General features: G+C 56.2%; 7 protein-coding genes and 1 non-coding gene across 8 annotated transcripts; 1 reads left to right on the forward strand and 7 right to left on the reverse strand.

Annotated features, from left to right (window-relative positions):
• Window positions 1-1,397: 1,397 nt before the first annotated feature.
• On the forward strand, window positions 1,398-1,502 carry BKA78DRAFT_t128. The gene has a single exon. It is a non-coding gene; the product is annotated as a tRNA-Met (tRNA).
• Window positions 1,468-2,679, reverse strand: BKA78DRAFT_161497 (uncharacterized protein). The gene has a single exon (XM_066883112.1). It carries the CDS (start codon window positions 2,301-2,303, stop codon window positions 1,554-1,556), a length of 750 nt encoding a protein of 249 aa, XP_066742454.1. The 5' UTR covers window positions 2,304-2,679; the 3' UTR covers window positions 1,468-1,553.
• Window positions 2,680-3,401: 722 nt separating this feature from the next.
• Window positions 3,402-4,780, reverse strand: BKA78DRAFT_332250 (geranylgeranyl pyrophosphate synthetase; the record flags this gene model as incomplete). Its single annotated transcript, XM_066889966.1, has 3 exons — window positions 3,402-3,801; window positions 3,860-4,186; window positions 4,242-4,780. The coding sequence occupies 3 exons, from the start codon at window positions 4,778-4,780 to the stop codon at window positions 3,402-3,404; spliced, it is 1,266 nt and encodes a 421-aa protein (XP_066742455.1).
• A 1,153-nt stretch (window positions 4,781-5,933) lies between these two features.
• BKA78DRAFT_228101 (uncharacterized protein) lies at window positions 5,934-7,386 on the reverse strand (the record flags this gene model as incomplete). Its single annotated transcript, XM_066883724.1, has 3 exons — window positions 5,934-6,274; window positions 6,322-6,856; window positions 6,988-7,386. Coding segments are annotated over 3 exons (1,275 nt in total), but the record flags the coding sequence as incomplete, so codon positions are not given.
• Window positions 7,387-9,166: 1,780 nt separating this feature from the next.
• On the reverse strand, window positions 9,167-10,263 carry BKA78DRAFT_296972 (uncharacterized protein; the record flags this gene model as incomplete). Its single annotated transcript, XM_066886692.1, has 3 exons — window positions 9,167-9,954; window positions 10,032-10,045; window positions 10,103-10,263. 3 exons carry the CDS (start codon window positions 10,261-10,263, stop codon window positions 9,167-9,169), a joined length of 963 nt encoding a protein of 320 aa, XP_066742457.1.
• A 2,735-nt stretch (window positions 10,264-12,998) lies between these two features.
• On the reverse strand, window positions 12,999-14,423 carry BKA78DRAFT_380980 (concanavalin A-like lectin/glucanase domain-containing protein; the record flags this gene model as incomplete). The annotated part of the gene is made up of 3 exons (XM_066892982.1): window positions 12,999-13,798; window positions 13,882-14,294; window positions 14,354-14,423. The coding sequence occupies 3 exons, from the start codon at window positions 14,421-14,423 to the stop codon at window positions 13,136-13,138; spliced, it is 1,146 nt and encodes a 381-aa protein (XP_066742458.1). The 3' UTR covers window positions 12,999-13,135.
• A 14-nt stretch (window positions 14,424-14,437) lies between these two features.
• On the reverse strand, window positions 14,438-15,337 carry BKA78DRAFT_318338 (uncharacterized protein). Its single transcript, XM_066888775.1, has one exon. The coding sequence runs from the start codon at window positions 15,306-15,308 to the stop codon at window positions 14,769-14,771; it is 540 nt and encodes a 179-aa protein (XP_066742459.1). The 5' UTR covers window positions 15,309-15,337; the 3' UTR covers window positions 14,438-14,768.
• Window positions 15,338-16,053: 716 nt separating this feature from the next.
• BKA78DRAFT_253203 (ras guanine nucleotide exchange factor domain-containing protein) lies at window positions 16,054-19,519 on the reverse strand (the record flags this gene model as incomplete). Its single annotated transcript, XM_066884801.1, has 2 exons — window positions 16,054-18,807; window positions 18,869-19,519. The coding sequence occupies 2 exons, from the start codon at window positions 19,517-19,519 to the stop codon at window positions 16,054-16,056; spliced, it is 3,405 nt and encodes a 1,134-aa protein (XP_066742460.1).
• Between the last annotated feature and the right edge of the window lie 1,403 nt (window positions 19,520-20,922).

The raw sequence follows: 20,922 nt of genomic DNA on the forward strand, positions 1-20,922 counted from the left end.
ACCCCAGAGCCGCCGCCAGTAGGTAAGTTGAAGAAGAGAAGAAGAAGAGGAAAAGGAACGGAGAGTGCGGCGGGGTGGGGGGGTTTATATAGGTAGGGAGAGGGGTGGGTGATCTGGGTGCGCGGCGGAGTGATCGGAGCGCGAGGGAAGCGGCGCGTGCTGGATTGGGAAGGGGACTGGAGAGTGGAGGGAGGAGGGAGGCAGGCGCTGCTGCCTGATTGGGAAGTTTGCCTGATTGGAAAGTGGCCGGGTGGCCGCGCGGAAATAGTTGGCAGGCGGTGGAAGTGACTGACAGTGAGTGAGAGCAATACAGGAAGGCAGTCGTGTGGATTTGACAAAGCATCACCAACAGGCTCCCTGCATTCCCATAAACACTGACGAGCTTTTGCTTTTGTCTCTCGTACCCAACTTTGAAATCTTGAACCTATTTCTGCATCACTTTTGTGTCGAGGAGGCCGTTAAATAGCTGGCTACCTGACAGGCTCCGTCATTCAGCCTATGTAGTCTGAACTTGGCTTTTGCTACCTCTTGCGCTTGCAAACACACGGGCTTTTAGGCAGGAGATTTGATGCATGCATTTGAGGTTCCAAGAGTGACGAAATCTGAGGTCCATCTAGCTCGTCTAGAAATTTCTAAAGCGTCGTAATTCGGAGTAGCGATTAAAGCCAAGCTGTAAATGGCATCTGTAAACACACCCACCAATGTACTCAGAAAGCGCAAGACAACTATAGCAAGACTGGGGCAATAGACTACGATATACAGAGCAGTGGATCGATGCAGAAAAGTCACTGGGGCGGCTTTTTTTCAAAATCGAAGGGACAGCTCGCTGGTGGTGATGAAATCGAGGGTGTATACCGGACTGATCGATTTCGCCCACCACGAATCCCCTTTCTCTCTATTCACCTCATCATCTTTTTCCCGTTCATTCATCGTGTGTCTCTCTCTTCTTGCCTTGCAAGTCTAACGATGCTCTCTTTCCTGTTGCGGATTTTGGGCCCGTCTCATCCATCAACTCCCAGGTCCTCGAGCCGCGCAGCACCCGATGCGCACCGAATCAAGAGGTGATGATATATGGTGGTGCTTCATCATGGTGTTGGTTCCACTCATAGCACTCCCGTCTTTTGGCAGGGCAATCTCTGGATTTGGGGAGTGCACCAGTGGCAAGCAGTCCTCACCCAAAACCCTCCCCCCACAACCCCAACTCTTCTCCAAAGGCGCGCCGGCCCTCGGGATCGCTCAATTCTTAAGAATTGATCATAGAAAATATGAGACCCACGTCATGGACCAACTACCACGCATCCTGGCCCCCTTTTCTCAAAATTTCCCCCAAATGCTCCCCCCTTGCCGAATTTGCTTAGGATGTATATTGACAATTGTCTGAGAACAAATATAAGCAAGGTCGATTGGTCTAGTTGGTCATGACGTGGGTCTCATATTTTCTATGATCAATTCTTAAGAATTGAGCGATCCCGAGGTCACCAGTTCGATCCTGGTATCGACCATATCTTTTGCTGTTTTGCACTCTGGAGGTGTGGGGATGAGGGGCGGCCGGGCTAGGGATCAAGGAGGGGAATAGAGTGAGTCAGAGAGGAGCTAGGGAGATAGGAAGAAGCTAGGGAGGTGAGAGGTGACTGGTTTGCATTTTTGAAAAGGGATGACTGGAAAGGAGAGGACAGACGAGCGGCACCAGGGAGAGTGTGCGGAGAAGGAGACGCAGAAAACGTCGAAGAGAAAAGGGCCGATTCGACACTAAGACGGAGAGCATGCTGTGCCGAGAGCGTGTTGCAACCGCGAACCGAAACAAGACGAGAATTAAAAGCAGAATTTCGTTCGGTCGTTCGAAGTGAGTCGTCGAGCTTTGCTTTCCGGGCCAGACGAGGAGACGGGAGCAGAAGCAGGAAGACCAGACAAGAGAGAGAGAGAGAGAGTGCAGAGCCAGAGCCAGAGCGGCGGAAGTAGACCGACAGACGGGCGAGCCAGAAGCAGCACCAGGAAGTCCAGCAAACAGGCAAACAGCAATAGGCCAGATTCGGGGACAGAGAAAGAGGCCACAGCCCAGAGAAGCGACAGCAGCAAAGGACCAGGAGTGATTGCTGAGCTGCAGTCGAACGGCAGTCAGACGGCGGACAACTAAAAATGCCAGTCAGGCAACAAGCAAGTGGAAAATATACGACACAGTCCTCAAAAGAGAGAGAAGAAAGCGGGGAAAACAAAGGGAGAAATAAGACAAGAGAGCAACGAAGAGATGAGAGCAGAGACTGACCAACGGTGCGGGATAAGTGATGACTCGAGTGAGTGTACATCAGAAGACTGTGGAAAGTAGACCAACGAGCAGTGGACAAAAGAAACTGCTAGAAAAAAAAGGGGCCATCAAGAAAATAAGATAATAAAGCAAAGAGTGAAATGAGCGAGGACTGATGATGAGAAATGAGATGGATGGTGTGCAGTAGACGTTGTGTAGAGACGTATATTGATGGATTTGTATGTACCCCCTCTCCCCCCTTTCTCTCCTGCCGCGCATCACCTGCGCAATTCCGATTGACCAACTTCTCCTCTGCTGCATTTGACCATCTGTACATCTGTTGATTCTCAACAATGCCACCATCCAAGCGTCGGCGTGTGCCGTGTGCAACGAATACGGGGGACATCTCCCGAATTTTGGCCCCTATAATCTCCAAATCTCCAAAGAATCTGCACCGCACTCGACTCAAGCAAAGCCGAGCTCATCGCCCAAGTGCATGTGAATAGGATGGACAGAAGAGAAGACAATGTCCACAAGGAGCCGTGAAAGGTGAGTGGCAGAAAAAGGTACAGGGCAAAGGTAGTTAAAGTGGGTACAATAGGTAGAACGGGTGTAGACAGAGCGGAGAGGAGCGATGGAGGTGCGGAGGAATAGCGAGACGAGCCGACACGCGTGGTTCGCGCATGCGTCAAAAAGTACGCCACTGCTTAGTTTGCTTCTGTGCCGGTCTAATTGACCGGCACGGCAGCTCCCGCGATTCTTGTCGCGGCGTATTTTTGTACAGCGAGCACATTTGATGGCTCGGTGTACAACATGGAGAATGTACAGATTTACAGGCAGCAATTGGGACAGCTGGAGGCGGAGGGCAAGGCGGATGCACACGGCGCGGTGCGGTGGACGAGGGCGGTAGGTAGGAGTTTGGGGCGCCAAGGACGAGATATGAGTAGCAGCGGAGAGGAGAGGAGTGGTCGTCAAGAACCAGGCAAGACGTGCCGCAGACTCGGGACGGCCGCTTGCATCCAATTCACGCTGGGGTCGACCAGGTAGGACAGGACGCCGGATCTGATGGTTCGCCTTTGACGCAGCGGCACCACCGCTCGGCCTACCTGTTGCGGACAAAAGGTACGCACGCAAAACGACACGCACAATCGTCCTGCTGCTACTCAACCTTCATCCTATCGACTATAGCGCGAATGGCATCCGCGCCCTTGCGGCCGTCGTCGCCCACCGCGTGCTGGCCCTCCTCGACCAACTTCAGCGCCTTTTCCCGCAGCTCGCGGATGCAGCGCGCACTGTAGTCGAAGCTGCCCTTGCGCTCCATGTACTGCACGGCGTACTTTTTGACCTCGGGGTCCGTCGTCTTTTGCTTGAGCACGTTGACCAGGACCAGGTTGGACGGGTCGGCGCGGATGGCGTGGATGACGGGGAACGAAAACTTGCCCTCGGTCAGGTCCTCGGCGAAGCCCTTTTGCGCGCTCAATCGCGCCGACTTGAGGTTCAGGTGGTCGTCGAGAATCTGGAAGAGAAGGCCAATCGTATTGACCAGGGGAACGCAGTCACTGAGCAAGGTTAGCACCAGGCGAGCTTGGGCTCGGTTGGGCGCCGCCAGATACTTACAGCTCCATGCTCGACTCGGCTTGCATCAGCTTCACGGCTAGTCGGAACAGCCCTCCCGTCTTGTTGCTGACCATCTCGAGGTAGTCGGCTTCGCTGGGGCACGTCAAAGTGTCGCGCCAAAACAGATCCATTCCTTGACCGCGATGCAAGTTGAGCAGCTCCTCGGTGAATATGGTCATGGCCGCCGGGTTCCGCAGCTGCGAGAGCGACTGCAGCGCGAGAAAGTACACGTAGTTGGCCGAATTGATCGTTTGGGCGGTGCCAAAAATGCTGTTGGCGACGGGCACGCCGCGGCGTAGTACGGAGCTGTCTTCAACGTCGTCGACCCTGCGTCATCTTCTTAGCTGCCAGTCCGGTACGTCCAGAACCTATAATTGCTTACAGTAACGACGCCGTGTGTAGCATGCCCACGACCTTGGTTATCATTTCCAGCGATTTTTCAGGCACCTGCAGCCATGTATTGAACGCCGTAATGAGCTGTGTGCGAATGTCCTTGCCCGGATGGCCGTAGAGATACTCATATGGCCCCAGTAGTATGCGCTCCTTGTCTGCCGACCATCCCGCCGAGCCCTTGCCATAGATGAGGTCTTCGCCGATGCCCTTGAGGGGATCCGGCGGCGGAGGCGTCATTGGGACGGGGTATTGGTGTGTTTGCTGGTGCTGCTCGGGCGAGGTTGACGGCGATGGCATGGTGTTGTTGGACGGGGCGGACATGGAGGAAGCGGGGCGCGAATTCTTGCCCGACGAGAGCCAATCAACCTCGGAAAGCGGGCGTAGGACGGATCGCTGGGGCGAGGAGCGCTTTGGAGAGGTGGATGAGTGGCGGTTGTGACTGTTGAGGAGGATGCCACCGTAAGACGAGGAGCGGGGCGGTATGGCGTTGGGAGACTGCAGGCTGTGGGTGCTGCCGGCAGCGGCCATTGCGACTTAATAACAGAGGTACCTTATTATGCGGGACGGGCGACTCGGGGGGAGCTCCAGGTAAGCTAAGAGGAGGTGCGGTACAGGTACGGATCGGATCGGTAGGACGTGTCTCAAGAGCTTCTCCTAGGAGCGAGGACAGAAGTTTGAGAGGTGTGCGAGATGGCGCATGCGGCAGATGTATACGACAGTGGTTGGGTGTTTGAGGCTGGCAGTAGAAATAGGAGCTTGTGGAGTAGTCTGCATGTGGACTGGATTGGGCGCAATGCCGGTGCAGTGCAGGCTGAAGGCTGAGAGAACGCGTGGGGATGACGCTGCGACGAAGAGTCAGGGATCTCCGTCACATGCCAATTGGGTGACTGACCACCTCTCGTCACCACCACGGCACTTATTTCAACACGACAATTTATCGACATGTACTATTGGCGCCACAACATTCTCTGATCACAACAGACTAGATACTCCAACTAGCCGCCCCTACATGTCGCTAAATCGCTCCGCATTGCAAAATCAAACATGGTGGGATGCTGACTCGCATGAAAACACCGCTGCTTGCAGCAGAAGCGCAGCAGGAACAACGCGGTAAGACCACGTGGACGCGCTCCTTGCCTTAGCTCCAACCTCGAATCGTCTACACGTCCAAATGGGGAAAATCAACTCGTGGCCTTGCATGTCAGGGCTGCAGATGCTTCAGGTGAGGAAGGTGCCCCAGCACGACGGGCACGAAGGTATTAAATTCATTATCCGAGCCCCCAGCCAATCGTCCACGGCCATTCCAGGCCGTGTAATTCTGCCTCTATACAATGAGGTGTAATTGTCGTTACAAGGAAAAATGAGTCGAGCTTCTTTCCCGAATCCAGATGGGTCGTAACATCCGCCAGGGGCAGAATATGTAAAACTTCGTCTCCCCAACTGGCCCAAGAGTCTGCAACCTCGTCTCGTTCATGCGTCCATCAATGGAAACGCTCAAGTGGAAGCAAATGTCCAAATCCAGGGGTCTTGGTCATGTCCAAAATGCAAGAATCTCATCCCAATCCAACTCTTAAACCACAGCCTTGCCCTTCCATACGCGGTCTTCGCTTCCGCTGCTCCTCGCGCTGTCAACGCTGCCTCTGCTTCCCAAACCCTCGAGCCAATCCACAACGCCAATCTCGGGCTTGTGGATCCTCACACACCACAGGAACCAGTCCTCAAGCCACAAAAGGTTCAGCAGAATCCTGTTGCCCTTCCACGCAAGCCAGCAGACCATGGCTCCAGCAACGGCGTCGAGGATAAAGTGGTTTGCGGTGGCGACAATGGCGACAAGAATGGTGAATGGGTAGAGAATTCCGACGACGATGCAGGCAACACGGCGCAGCGAGGGCAGGCGAAGACGGAGGAAGGGCCACGGGGAGCGGATGATGATGGGGCGCGCGTGGTGCGGGGGGAGCGGGACCATGAGAATCGTGAGGCCGATCAGGAGAGAGTAACCAAAGTGGAGAGAGGGCATGGCAGCTGGAAAGTATTAGCCTAGTGATTGCTTTCAAACAAGCTCCACATACCGTATTGATTGCAGAATCTGTTTTGCGTCCAGACGCTGCCCGCGCCGTCGGCACCGTGCACCGTGTCGACAAAGCCGTACTTGCGCGCCTCATCGCCAGTGGGGCCCTTGACGTCGGGATCGCTCAGCAGGCGAGGCGGCATGCAAGGCCAGATGGTAAAGACGACAAAAGCAATGAGGTTGCAAACGGCCATGGTGCGGCGGCGAGCTTCGTAGAGACGGGGACCTGCGGGGCTGCCTTCAATTTCGCCATAGTTCTTGCCGGATTGGCGCTCGTCAAGGCGGTTGCGTGTCGTGGTAAAGTAGTAGAGCCAGACCAGGAAGAGAATGGTGCCAGGAATGTGGATAAAAGAGTAGATGCGGTTGATCCATGTCAAGGCGGTAGGGTGCTTGAGGAAAAAGTGTTGGACGGCCAGCTCGTGAAAGATGTGGAGCTTTTGCTCGAGGTGGATAAGCTGCAAGGCATGCTTGCGGGCCACGTGGACGGTGCCTTCGACCAGAGTGACGGCAGTAAAGGCACGACCGAGTTGGTAGACCTGTTGATTGATGTCAAAACAAGCCTTGGGTCAAGGGGTGGTGAAGGGAGCTAGGGAATGCCAGAACCCTGCGAGGACGCGCGGGTCGGGGCGAAGGAGGCAGTGCAAAAAAACATAAAGGCAAATCATACCCAGTAGATCAAAGCCCAGTACCACGCTTCAACCAGAAACGGAAACTTGTTCAGCAGGCGGCTCAAAAATCGATCCTTGAAGACGCGCGTGTTTGGCGACGTCACGCTCCGACGAAAACCAAACAACTGAAACTCGCGCTTTCTCCAGCGGCCTTCTTGCGGCGTAGGCGAGGGAAACCGGCGGGGTAAGAGGCCGTCGACGGCGGTTGGGCTTTCAAGAGCAGATTCGATGCTGTCTGGAGAGTCGCTGCGGTCGTGGCTAGGGCTGGTGGCGCGGTTGGCATGTCTGTCGTGCCGCGACGAGGCGAAAAGACGGTATTCCGAGTTGCGGTTGACCCACGTGCCGCCAAACAAGAGGCTCACGACTACAAGGGGTTCTATAAAGGCGCCTGCGCCCATGGTAGTGTAGGGCCTAGAGGAGCACGGAGATGGGTTGTAGTCAAAGGCGCAGAGGAAAGAGAAAGAGGTCGCGTGACAGGTAGTGTGGTGGAAGAGGAGGACGAGGTAGATAGGAAGAGTGCTGGAGGGGACAGCGTCTTGTAGGGCGGTTGCCTGTTGGCAAGCTGCAGGTAGCACAGAGGGTGAGATGTACTGGATTGGGTGGGAGGAAGAGCGAAAAGAGCGAAGACCAAGAAAGATATCTACTACTCCACCCACGTCCCACGTCCCACACGCGAGAGCCAAGGGGTGCGCACCGCCGAAGCCAACGAGGACCGACGACAAGGACAGGACGGATGCTGATTGTTGCTTACTGCCGCTGACGACTGGTCTACCATGACCAGGCGGGGACCTGGGCAGCCGAAGCTCCGGAAATGGACACCAAGGTCAAGAGGTGAGCTGACAGAGACGGGCATTCCCAGTTGTGCCTCTCCGCCGTCTTCCACCACTGGACATCTTTTCTTTGTCCACATTGGTCCGTGGCCAAGGCCTGCGGTTTCTCTTGATCCATCGGAATCGCATGGAACTCGCCCACGGCGTCATCTGACAGCCCAGGCTAGCTCAAACCGGCCAAGCAGCATAACAACGTCGGTTCAAGAAAAGTCGGCTCACGGCTGCCACTCTCTCCGGCTGGCTTACCTCATGTCCTAACCGCCCGCTTGGTCCGTTCACGCCCGCCCCGATCCTCTTCCTCCACGCCTCTGCATTACCTGCCTCATGTCGACTTTCGCTGCCCTCGTGTTTTATAATCCCCTCTCCGTCTCTGCAACTTCAACATTCCGTCCCGCCCGTTATCATGCGCCCTCAAAGAAAAAAAGAAAACAAACAAAACGTCCGCCAAGTTCTTCTCCTTCACAACCACCCTGGTCCCGGTCCCGGCCCTGGTCTTGATCTCGCACTCGTTCCTCGAGACCCAAGAGAAAGAAGATTCGTCTAACGCGGGCTCGACCGAGAGGCCGTCTGGCGGTCAGTGTCCCGCCAAGATCAAATAAACGAGCTCCTCAAAGGTGGATCCGAACGCGTACGACCGAATGCTGCTTCTGAATATGGGGAAATTTATCCCACTTTCACCTCCGGCTTCGCGCCGTCGCCTGTCAAGCCGTCATGCTAACCATCAGCTCTCTAGTCAATATTGCATTCGAAGACGTCTCTATAAGAAAACGAAAAACAAGCTACACGTCGCCAATGGCCAAGTCTAAAGTATGCTCCAGGAAACCGAACCAGGCGCCCATCCTCTTGGTACGCTACAAACAGCGAAGTCCCCAGCAAACGCGCACATGCGAACCCACACTCGAAAAAAAGAGGCGCCGACGTGATCCCTCAACATGCACAACTCCAAAAGTTCCATGACTATCAGCCACACGGCAGCTCTCAGCCGCAAAAAACACCAGCGCATCCAACACCGCTACTCCTGCCTTTTGATTAATTCCCGAGCTCCGGCGGACGTCTCGGTGTTCGGTCGCAGCTGCCCATCCATACATCCGAATCCCGTTGGCCCCCGGCCTGTGGCTGATCGTCAATGTACGGGTAGCTGCGGTTATCGCCGCCGTCTCCGCCCCCGTGTGTGACTGCTGATGAGTTGTGAGAGTGTCTTTTCTCAGGGTCGGCTGTCGTGAGCATATGGCTCGCACGAACTCGTCTCCCCCGCGCTGGCAGGGCTGTCCCTTCAGGGTAATTGCTCGGTCGTTCAGTCATCAACGCCGTGTCGATCTTTCTACCATTCAGACGGCTCGTCTTTGCTTCATAGCAGAGCGCCCAAGACCCCGACACCAGCTCCCAATCCTGCGCCCACATAGTACCAAGCAGCAGTGGGCTGCGCGCCCAGGTTGGCCGTCGACCATTCACCCAGCCCAATCGTGCCGCTGCCAGCTGATGGCAGCTGGTCGGCGACTGCGGCAAACGTGACCTTGACCACAGTCGGCGTCCAGGTCGGCGACCCGTTCGACAAATACACCTCGACCCACTCGGTGGTGCTCGAGACGCTAGCCGTAGGTCCAGTTGTTGCTGTCGTCGTGGGCGCCGATGTCAGTGTGTCGGCAGCAGCAGCGGCGGCTGTGGTCGTGGTTGATGTCAACGTGCTGGATGTCAACGTGCTTGACGTCAGAGTGCTGGACGTCAAAGTACTCGATGTGGAGGAAGAGACGGCGGCAGGGCCGGCAGCAGCGGCGTCGTCCAACGCTATGCTGGAACTTGACAGCAAAGTACTGGTCGACGAGACTGCCGGGGCGCCTGCGGGCAGGGTCGAGGAACTAGCGGCCCATGTCGACGACAAGGCGGATGCATCCGCTGCTGCCGTGGAGGATGTGTCTGTGGAGGTGGGGGCCTGACGGAGTCTGTGTGTGGCAACCTCAGAGTCAGTACGGTTCGCTGGGCTACGAGGGCCAGACCAGATTGGCCCGGCGAGAAGGATGACGTGATCGAGGGCACGAGGCTTGTTGGTGAGAAAGGCCGTGGCTGGTTCTTTCACCATTGAAAAGGTGAGTGAGGAGCATTGCACTCCATCAGTTTGCTGGGTGCATGCTGTTGCCCCTGGGATCAGAAGCTAGCTGGACTGCTTACTATGAAAGCATCGAACTTTCTCAAAACCAATGCCTGCATCTACTTACTACCAGCACCAAGGCTTTGATATGCCACGACCTTTCACACAAGCCCCAAAGAAGTCAAGAAAGGTACGTACTCAAGATTGGCAGCGGGGGCAGCAGCCACTGCATCCGGGGGAGCAGTAGTGGCGGCAGACGCCTCCTCCGCAGTCGTAGTGGGCACGACATCCTCCAGGAAAGTGGCTGCGGCGGGCATCAGAAAGGCGCCACCAAGCAGAAATGCGGTCAATGAACGCATTTTGGCGATGCTTGACGGCTATAGGCTTTTGCGGATCCAAAGGGATGGGGTGGGCTGGTAGAGGTGGTGGTGGCGCAGTAAGGCAAGGTAGGTAAGGACAGTCGGATTGGTTGATTCCCTTCTTGTGAGGGCTGTTGAGTTTCTTTCTCTTCTATCTTCTCTGTCCTCTTTCTCTTTGTTTTCCTCTCTGGTGGGCCGAATAGGATCGACTCTTGATTGTGGAGCAGGAGGTCGGACCACAACAAGGTAGGTAGGTCGAGCAAGAGGGAGGACCAGCTTCCAATCAACCAAGTCCGAGGAGACTCCACGAGCGAGCGAGCGGGAGATTGAACGGGCCGCGATCTGGCAGGCAAGTGCGTATGCGCTGGAGTCGTCTGTCGACGGAGGAAGAGTACAGACGAACGCGACTGATGGAGAGTCGACAAGGACGGCCGGCAGCACAGGACAAGAGATAGACAACAACGATGGAAGATGATGACGACAAACACCGCAGCGACGACGAGCAAGCAGCGACCTTGGGGAACAACGCGAGAGAAGGAAAAGGGGGGAAAAGACAGACGAGAAGAAACAAAAGAGAGAGAGAGACGACACCAACGAGGCACCGACACCTACATACGAGCAGACACCAAGCTGATCACGGACATGATGTGCTGCTTAGTGCTATCACGACTCCACTCTCACCCGTCGCCGTCGTCCGGCTGTTAATCCGCTCAATCCTCAATCCTCAACGAGGCAAAAAGCGCCACAGCAGCAGAGAGTGGTGGATAGGACTGGCCAGTAGCATCCGTAGACACGGCCAAAACAACGACCCAAACAGACCAACGACAGGCCGAAAAACCGCATCGTGAACATACATTGTGAAAACGAGCCGTTTAGAGCGGGCGCCGCAGCAAAGCGCGGTGCTGGCTGAGAGCGAGCGAGCTGGCTCGCGCTGCGCCCCGTCCTTTGATGAGCAGCTGCGTTATCGCGGCGTCGTGCGTTGCGTTGAGGCCCCACTCGCGGGCGACGCACACGCTCTCTTTTTTTTGCGCGGCTCTTCTTTTGTGGTGTGGTGCAATTTCACGAGGGCCGTCCGCGGAACGAACGAAATGCCTGCCTGCGTGCCGACACCCGTTGATGAGTTGTGTCGTTGCGAGGTGTGGAGGTGTGGTGTGGTGTGGTGCAAAGAAAGAAGTGGGATGCATGCATGCCCACCATTCCAACCGTTACAAATCGAGCAGCAGGCGAGCAGGCCTGCCACCAGCAAACTACGGAGTTAGGTAGGACGAGTACCGGGTACGGGTAGTCGGTGGAGCAAAATTGGGCTGGGCTCGTGGGGCTGAGCAAGGCATATCATCAGCGCAGGGCTGCGTACGGTGTGGTGCTTGTACATACGGACAGAGAGAGGGAGGCAAAGCAGATCAGTGCCCGTCGACACTACTCGACACGCAACACCGTCGTCGTCAACCACCTGGCAAACCAGTTTTTCGTTGGGGACATTGCCGCGTCGTCTGCGTCGGCGATACTCCGTACAGGGAGAGGGGAGGAGGAAGAGGCAAAGATCCAAGAGTGCTCATCTGCGTCATTGTAAATAGGCACTTCGGCAAATACATAACACACCTTTATCATCATGCAAGCAGCAAGAGTGGCGGACAGACAGACCTCTCAAGACAACCGACGAGCCGACAAGAGAAAAAAAGGCCAACACTGCTTTCTGCCCTTCAAGACGCTCGGCGCTTCTGCTGATCCCGACCATCTACATCTTTTTTTCACCGTCCCGTCCGTCGTCCATCATCGACTCGTCGGCTCACGGCTCACGGCCGCCCTACTTGTGATTGATAGATGCACAACTCTTCTGCCCCGTAGCCGCGCCGTCGTACTCGTGTTGGTGAAATCATCATGGCATACCTAACCACTTCCACTGACGTCCATACTACCTACCTACTGCTTCTTTAAAGACTCGAAATCCATCCAAATCTACCCCATCATGTCTTCCTCCTTATGCCCCTCTCTCGTATGCGCGTCCGCCAAAAGGCATTTCCTCGGCCGGCACCATTGCTGCATCTTTTGCAATAATAAATCTCGTCAGTCGACGAACGAGCTGCGGATCCCACCCGCACAGGGCACTCACTTGCATGGCCATTATTGGATCACAACTATCCGAGCCAGATACGACGACGACATGGCCGGCAGGCGGCCCGCGGTGGCTGGCTGGCTGCATGGATGAGCCATGCACGCTTATCCGTATACCACCACCATGATTAGACGTTTGGACTTGCTTGGTTGTGCACCACCACCACCACACTACTTGTCGGCGACATTGGTCGTATATACCTACCTGGCTGTCGTCTTGTTATTGGTCAGGGTGCCATGGCATGCAAGGTCAAGTTCAAGCACTGTGCCTTATCTTCTCAAGGTGCCTAAGCACCATCTCATCTCAAGTCCAACAGTCACAAGAACTACTAGCAGTTCAGAACCAGCTCCATATCCATCCACTCCCCAAAAGCTAGGTATCCACGCTACCGCTATGCAGACAAGAAAGTTAAGAGAGGCTACCTAGAACGCCACCCGCCATGCGTGGGGTGCTGTCTGTACCGATACATATACATGGCAAAGGAAAAAAAGCAAGCATACAAAACTGTGGAGAAGCGGGGAGAAAGCAAAACAAAACGACACAGCGGTATGGCTGAAGGGGGTATCAGGTAGGCGTCAGGGGCAGGGCTACCAGAAGAGGAAGCAAGAGCAGCGAACCGAAAAAAAAAAAAAAAAAAAGGAAATAAGACGAGACGGACAGGCAGAAAATCCACAGTCCGTCTTTTGCAGCGCAGCTTCAACCCGATAATCGTCTCTCCAGTGGCATCAAAAAGTCGGCATCTCAAGCTTTTCACCGCACTCACACCAAGCCGAGCCAGCCTGCGCCCGCCGCGACCACGACCCCGAAAACAAGCATCCCCCACTCGGCGCCGCCGTCGACGCTGCGTCTACTCTCGTTCGGCCAGTCTGCAAACACGGTCTGATTGCCCACCTCGTCCGGATCCGCCGAGAAGAAAAAGGTGCGCGCCGTCGCATTGCTCCCGCCCGGCGCCCGCGTCTGGTCAGGAATGACGCACTGGGTCTGCGGGTCCCACTTGCCGCAACGGCGGCGGTAGTCGCGCTGGCGCTGGGCGTCGCTCGAGTTGAAGTAGGCCTTGACGTACGAGACGGTGAGGACGGCGTCGGTGGCTGGCGGGCCGCTCGACCAGCCCGGGTCGCCGTTGCTCCAGTGGTTGACGACGAGGTGGCCGGCGCTGTTGGGCAGGTCGATGGTCATGTCCTTGAGCCACTGGCCGTCGGCGTAGAACGAGACGCGGTCCTCGAGCCAGTCGAAGCGGTACTCGTGGAAGCCATCGTCTGGCCGGAACGGCAGCGGGTAGATGTCGTACGTCTGCGTATGCGAGGCATCGTAGCCCGCCTCGGCCGACTGCGGCGATTGTAGGACGAGGTTGACTGGGTTGGATGTGTCGTTGAGTTGCTTGGAGAGGAACTCCATGTCGATTTCTTGCGTGTCGTTGCGAAACTGTTTTGAAATACCCGGGTTACTACTCTTGCTTTTTTGCACCAAACCACCAAAACAAGCCTGGGCGCTGTCCATCATCTTACCCAGAAGAAAGCGCCACAAGTCCCCGCGGCGCTGCTGATTTTCATAGCCACGCGAAAACTCCCCAGCAGCATATCGGTCCGCTGAATCACGAGCTCGCCCATGGGAATCATGTCGTCGACCGGGTCAGCGCGCACGTAGACCTGCAATCCAGCATCACCACCATTGACCGACTCGCCGGCCCAGTCCCACTCGTTCTTGACCGGGTTGGGGACCACGTTCTCCAGCAGCGCCATCTTGCCGTAAGGCCCGCGTGCCGCGGTGGGCGTGACGTTGTAGACTTGCGGCGTCCATCCTGCGGCCTTGAGGTCGGTGACGTGCAAAAAGTCCGTCTCCATGAGATCGGTGAAGAGCGCGTAGGAAGTCGCATTGGTTTGGTTGAGCGAGTACCCGCAGTCGCAACTCGTTGCGAGGACTAGAAGATGATTGGCCCCACTGTCATCGAGCATAGCCGAAAGGAGACGTCAAACATACCATTGCCTAGCAGTGCGGCGCAAAGCACACCCAGAACGTTGAGACGGTCGAGGAAAACCACCGGAGCCATGGCCAAAAGTGAATGAGTGGACCTCGTCGGCCTATCTGGTGGGAACAAATCCTGAAAAGCCTGGTGTCGCGTGGTTGATCATGCGACGGCGACGTAGTATGCCCAGACAAAAGGAAAGAAAAAGGAAGCGCACGATCCGCGGTGACAGATGGGAAGGAGCGGATGCCCGTCACCGCTCCAGGCAGTTGAGACCAGCGGCTTCGACCGTGGAGGAAAGGGGGAAAGTCCACTGTGACAGCGCCAAAAAGTAAAATCCAACCTCACTCAAAGAGAGAACCAGGTGAGAGAGCAGGATATGTAGAGGTGAAGACAGAGTCAAGACTGCAAGTGAGAGTTGTTGGTCAGTCACATGGCGGGCAAAAAATCAATCATGGTGCTTCCAGTCGACATGATGCACACAGCACAGGAGCGGGGGAAGGGAAGCTGCGACGAGAAGGCACACACTCTGCGCGGCATCACGCTTTGAAGGAGGAGAGCAGAAGATCGCTGTTGCACGGCGTCGCTGGTTGCACAACACCCACAACCAAGCAGCAGCAGCAGGGAAACCGGATAGGCCAACCACCAATTGGCTGCAAACGCAAGGGCTGCACAGTGCGACCTTGATGCTTCCCCAAGCGAACGACGGATCCACTGTTGAAACTCTTCCGGCATCCGTCCGCCCAGAGCAACACGGGGTCGAAACGTAAAACGAACAGGGGGCGCTTGCCGTCTGGTCTGGCGTTTATATGGGGACGCAAGTACTGTCAAACTCATCTGGAAACGCTTGGTTAGCATCGCACAACTGCAGCACTCGCAAACGACGATGTACAGACCGAATTCAACGTGGAGCTGCCGGGCGCTTGGGACCTGCGTGTCCTCATGGCGACCCGGGTACCTGTGGCCCATGGCGGCAAAACGTGGCGGCGACGACGATGGCAAAGGGCGGACTGCTCCCTCGCGTCTAGCAGGTCAACTCATGCCGAAGCAGGAACATGACTGTCTGATGAAAAGCTGGGCTTGATTAGATAGTAGGTATGCAATCGATATCCGTACATGAAGTGCTGATCGTATCCTCATCTGCGAGGCCGTCTCTTTACCCCATTCGTTGCAGCTGTTGAAAAGGTGCCGCGTCGTCGTGATGTGGTGCGCCAAAGGGAGACAGTGACTCTGAACAAACTCCTCATCCAAAAAGTAGGCGACAGCTTGGACAAGCCCCATGACTTGCGTACATCAACACACACATCTCCTTCTCCGTAAATCGACCGTGTCTATAGCTTCATGGCGTCCTGTTGCAGGAAGAAAGAAAGAAAATGAATCGAAAAAGGGTTCTTCTACTCTGTGCTCGATATACTCCATCATCCGTGACACCTTGCTGGGAAAGTTCCTTTTATTCCTCTCATATCACGCCCTGGTTGATGTAATATCCAACTGCAGCGCATGACGGCAGGTGGATGCTCCTGCCAACGTGGCGATTCCAATTCCCCAAAATGTCAATCCGTCGAACCAGGCTCCTGCGCAAGTAGCACACACGTAGTGTGATGGCGAAGCGGGAAGCCAAGTCGGCAACCCAGGCCGGCAACAAAAATGCTATAGAAGTGTTGTGGGTATCATTTATAGAAAACCTGACTCCGAGAGAAGTCTGTGTTTCAAGTCAGTAAGCTGATTCACCTTCAAAGTGGAAAGGTACATACCGTGCGATCTTCTCGTCCTCCCTCTCACGGGGCTCCACCTGCAAACTCATCTCGTACATCTCGTGAACGTCACCCGCGGACTGCATGTTGGTAAGGATGTAGTCTTGCAGCTCAGGAACTGGCTGGAGCGGGTAGGGGACGTTCTGGTATTGCTGGATGTCGCGAATAACTTCGGCGGTCTTTGCGCGTTTGGCGAAGTTGATGAGGTTGGTTTTCTTGATGAGGGAGGGAATGCCGTCCTCGATGAACGTGAGGTCGGTAAGGTAGACACCGAAGAAAGGAATGCAAGGAGGGTTGGCCTTGTGGAGGGTGTCGCGGTACTCGGCAAAGTTCTTGGTGCTGCCCATGAGCTTGCGCATGCTCTCGAGCGTGGCCATGGTCCTCGCGTTCACTGCCGTCCAGGTCCTACCCAGACGGTGGATCGGGGCCGTGCCGAGCGCCGAGATGATGGAGGTGAGGGTCGAAAAGTTGTTGAGCATGCGGCATTTATCTGCCACCGAGACGAAGTGTTTGATGACAACCACGCGGCGCTTGACGTCCTGCTGCGTCAAAATCATTTGCGCAACCCAGTTTGTGAGCTGGTTGGAGTGCAGGATCAAAGCCTTGACGTTGGATGCTGGGTCCGCTTCGCCGGGCGCAAGCTTCTTCTGCCACGTCTTGTTGAGACATTCGGTCGGGCGGATCTTGCCGTAGAGCCTCGATTCGATGATGGTGAGCTGGCGGGCAAACTCGGTGGCGTCAATGTCCAAGAACTTGAGCTTCTTCATGTGCTTGGGGAGAATGGGCTGCGGCGTCTGCGTGTTGAGAGTGAGGACAAGGCGCTTTGATGGCGCGTCTTGGCCACGTGCGCGCTGCTCCACCGCGGCCATCAAAGGAGTCGCTCCGGGAGTGCCGCTGGTAGCAACGTGGTCCTTGGCAAAGGCGTAGACTCGCTGGATCAAGGCCTGGGCTTCTTCATTGTTGTCCTCCATCCAATAGTTGTCGAACCAAGACTTGAGAATGTTGACCACGCGGAAGCGGATCGGCTTTTGCTTCTTGTCGACCCAAAGCTGGTAATCCTCGCGAGACAATCCGGCGGGGGGCTGGATGCTCCACCGTTTCACGAGCATCTCAAAGAGCTCAGCTGCAGTGGTGAATGAACGGTACGTGAGCAGGAACGTATTGTTGAAAGGAGAGTCCAGGCGGTCGTGGCGCGTAAGTTGCTCGACAAGTCCGGCGAGAGTACCACCCTTGAGTGCCGGAGGCGTCGTCTTGGTGTCGTACGAAATCTCGCCCTCGTGATCCAGACGAAGGAACTCTGGCGTCTCCTCGACGGCTTGCTGCTGAATGACTGGGGCCGGGACTTCACCAAAGAACTTCTTGAGCTTGGCATTGTTGCCGCCGCCGGGGACGTCCTCGTCGAGTAGAGCTCTTGCGGTGGAGCCTTTGCGCTGGTAATGGTTGTAGATGTCGCTTTCGGTGTAGCGCTTGGAGCCGACGGGTGGGCTGTCGTCCATGGGCATGAGGTCCGAGAGCAACTGAAGTGAGAAGTACAACTTGGCGGTGTTGGACTCAAGGTCGTGCGCGATGTTGCGAACATTGTTAAGACGATCTTCGATGGAGTCGCCACGGTTTTCGGCCCATTCGTCACCGAGGGGAGCCGCAACGGCCTGGCAAGCAAGGATAAGCTCTGAAATCATGTCGTAGACCTTTTGCTTGGCAATGCTAAAGTCGGCGACCTGAGGGTTCTGGAAGGTTGAGCCAATGGGTGCAAGGTTGATGGATTCGACGGTTGAGATCCAGGGCCGATAGACTTCGATGATTTTGGCGGCAGACTTGCAAATGCGGTCGCCAAGCTTTCGGTGAACTGCTGGGGTGACAACCTTGTCGTCGAGCTCGAGGCGCTCTTCGAGCTTCCTGATGCTAGAGACGATGAAGCGCTTGAGGTCGTCGAGCCTTTCAACGAGCTTGTCGTCTAGGCGCGTGCTCGGCTCGTCCTGGTCGTCCTGGTCGATGAAGGACATTGGGTTCATTGGGTCTTGCGAGCTCAAGCCGTTGCTCTGCCAGTTGCCGCCGTTGAAGCTGCCAATGATGAAGCCGGGGATCAGACGTGGAATGTCCTCACCGCGTTGCTGCCTCGCAACCTCGACGAAGCCGTAGACGCCGTTGAGAACACCGTCAGCTTCTTTCAGGCACTTGGAGTAGGAATCGGGAGGTGGCCAGTCAGCAGCGGCGATGTGGGAGGAGAGGACGAGTTTGGAGAAGCGTGACATGGTCTCTCTGAAGTGAGGATAGAGAGCCTTGTTGGCGGAAATGATGGAGGGGTTGCCGGAGTGGTTGTCGGTGGTGCCAGATCCGGCAGCGAGGAGCAGGCGCAGATGATCTGAAATGTCCTCAGCTCGCTTAACGAACTCTGAGCGGTCGCTGTTGTTAATGGCTTGGCGGTAGCGCTCAATCGAGCGGCGCATGTCTTCAACCATCCTGTTCCAGGTGAGAGGGACGGCCTGGGCGTCGTCGAAGAACTGGCGAGAAACGGCAGAAGTCATTGGACCGCCAACCCACGAGTTGTTGGCGTAAGAAGACATCGTGGTTCCAAGAGGAGGACCGAGGCCAGAAAAGCCAGAAGGTTGGGTTGGGTCGTGAAGGTCAGAGCGTGAGCGCGTCAATCCTCCGCCTATCGAGTCCATGGATGTTGCAGGTGACACGCCGTTGGAGGTGAAGGAGCGTCGCCGTTGCTGCATGCACAATTAGTCACTGCGTCGCACATTCACTGCGCAAAAAGATATTAACACTCACCAATGAGCTGTGAGAGCCTGCCATTGGGCCTTCGACATCAGACGCCGAATTCTCGTCATCAGTGTCTCCATTATACATGTTCCAGCCTCCAGCCATGAGCTCTGGTGGCGGCCTTGTCATTTCTGGCATGTTCACATTCGTCCGGTCCCGCGGTCCATTTTCTGACAAAGACGAGGGCGTCTCCAGGGGCAGCTCCATTGTACTGATGCCAGTCAAGGTGTTGAAATAGAAAAGTCGGCCGTCTGGGGTCGCCTGGGGTATCCAAAACGCAGCCTCTTCCTCCTTTGTGGTCTCGGTGCCTTCCAACGGCAAAGACGTCTTGCCCCCATCGTCGTCCGTATCTGAAGCTTCCGAGTAGCTGCCCAGGTCCGTCTGCGACCCGTCTATGGTGGCGCCATCTCCTTCGTCCGCACTGCTCTCATCGCGCCCGTCGTCGGCAGGTCGCGATATAACGGCGCAGTAGTTGCTGGGGAACCAGCCGCGGACACCGTTGATGACGCCGTCCCACCAGCCGCTCTCTAGCTGGGTTATGACTTGTATAATGTCTCCCTGGCGGAAGCTCAAACTGGTCCGATCGTCCGCCTCGTAGTCGTACAAAGCCCGCACGTACATGCCTCCTGGCGGGGCCAAGGTGCCCGAGTAACCGTTCATGGTGATGGCGAAGAGCGCAGCAGGGCAGACGGCTGTCGCGATTGCACGTAGCTCGTCCGGCGTTCAGCGCCCTGGTGCCCCTCTTTCGCGTTCCCTCGATGGAGGAGTCGGACCGAGACGGAGAAGCGCGAGGGGGAGGCCAGGGAGAAGCACACGGGGGGACAGGGGAAGCGTCTCGAGGGGATATTCTCTAGGTATCTTCGGCGCGAGGAAAGATCGGAAGTTCAAGAGGCCAGCTGGGTCGAGCGAAACAGCACCGCCGGGGGCTTCAAGAGCATGGGCTCGTAGGGATACGGCACCACATGGGCGAGCGCAGCCTTTTTCCGCAGCGGATGGAGCAGGTAGGCGGAGCAAAAGGGCGGCGGCAGGAGAAGATGGTAGTCCAGAGTGATGCCTGGCGTCCGACAGCTACGTGGTGAAGTGGTGACTGAGGTGTGAGGGTTGGTTGGCCGCTTCAGGGTTTCTGGTGCCGACGCCCGGAGCTGCGTGATGGTCACGTGCGGCCCGTCTTAATAGAACAAAGCGGTTGCAACAACGAGTCAGCGTCAAAACAAGTCCCAGGCCGGCATCTACCACTCGCCCTCTCCCTTTGCTGCTCGCTCTTGGCCCCAAGAGAAATTATCCGACTCGTCTCCTCGCGGCGTCATGCCATGCGACGGAGCCGAGCAGTCTGGTGTCGTGCGCCCGCGGCCGGCCTTGTAGGCGCCCTTCGGCTCCCTCGCAGACTTGTCCCTCCGATACTGACAACATGAGACGCGAGAGAGACTTTGCGCTCAATCGCTGATCTACAAACCAGCCCAAAACTGTCTCCGCAAGCTTGGTCCACGTGTTGACCAGGTGCTGAGGCGAAGATCCACCACCACGGTCGACTGTCGACGACAAGGTTGTTCCTATCCTGACCTCTTGGGCATCACTCTCTGTACACTATGTACCTACTCTGGCCTTCTGCAGCTGCAGCCTTGCGCAACCTCCCGTTGCTCCCGTCCATGCAGCCCTGTGGCTGTACCGTCGGCGTACCTACATGTTTAATATTCTTCCATGGCATCTAATCGCGCAATCGTCAATCTAGCAGCTTCAAATCCATGAATTGTCCATCCAATCATGGTGTGTGTGATTGTCGAGCTATCCTCAGGGATTGTCCCAGATGGTCGACCTCTTCTCGGGTTCATCATTCTCACCATATGTCCACCGGCCGGACACTTTGACGTCTTCCGGCCGCTCGAAAACCAACGGTCCAACTGTACCCTTACACCATCTCAACCATGGTCAGGCTACGCTTGCGCCGCATCAGGTCGCAACGCAACACGACCCCGCCAACGGATGGCGGATCAGGCCCGATGAGCCGTCGGCTATTGCTTGTTCGTGGAAGCGGGGCAGCAGCTAACCCACTCCACCAAACTCGT

Source organism: Phyllosticta capitalensis (assembly GCF_038381095.1).
Source record: "Phyllosticta capitalensis strain CBS 128856 chromosome Unknown BKA78scaffold_7, whole genome shotgun sequence".
Taxonomy (NCBI): domain Eukaryota; kingdom Fungi; phylum Ascomycota; class Dothideomycetes; order Botryosphaeriales; family Phyllostictaceae; genus Phyllosticta; species Phyllosticta capitalensis.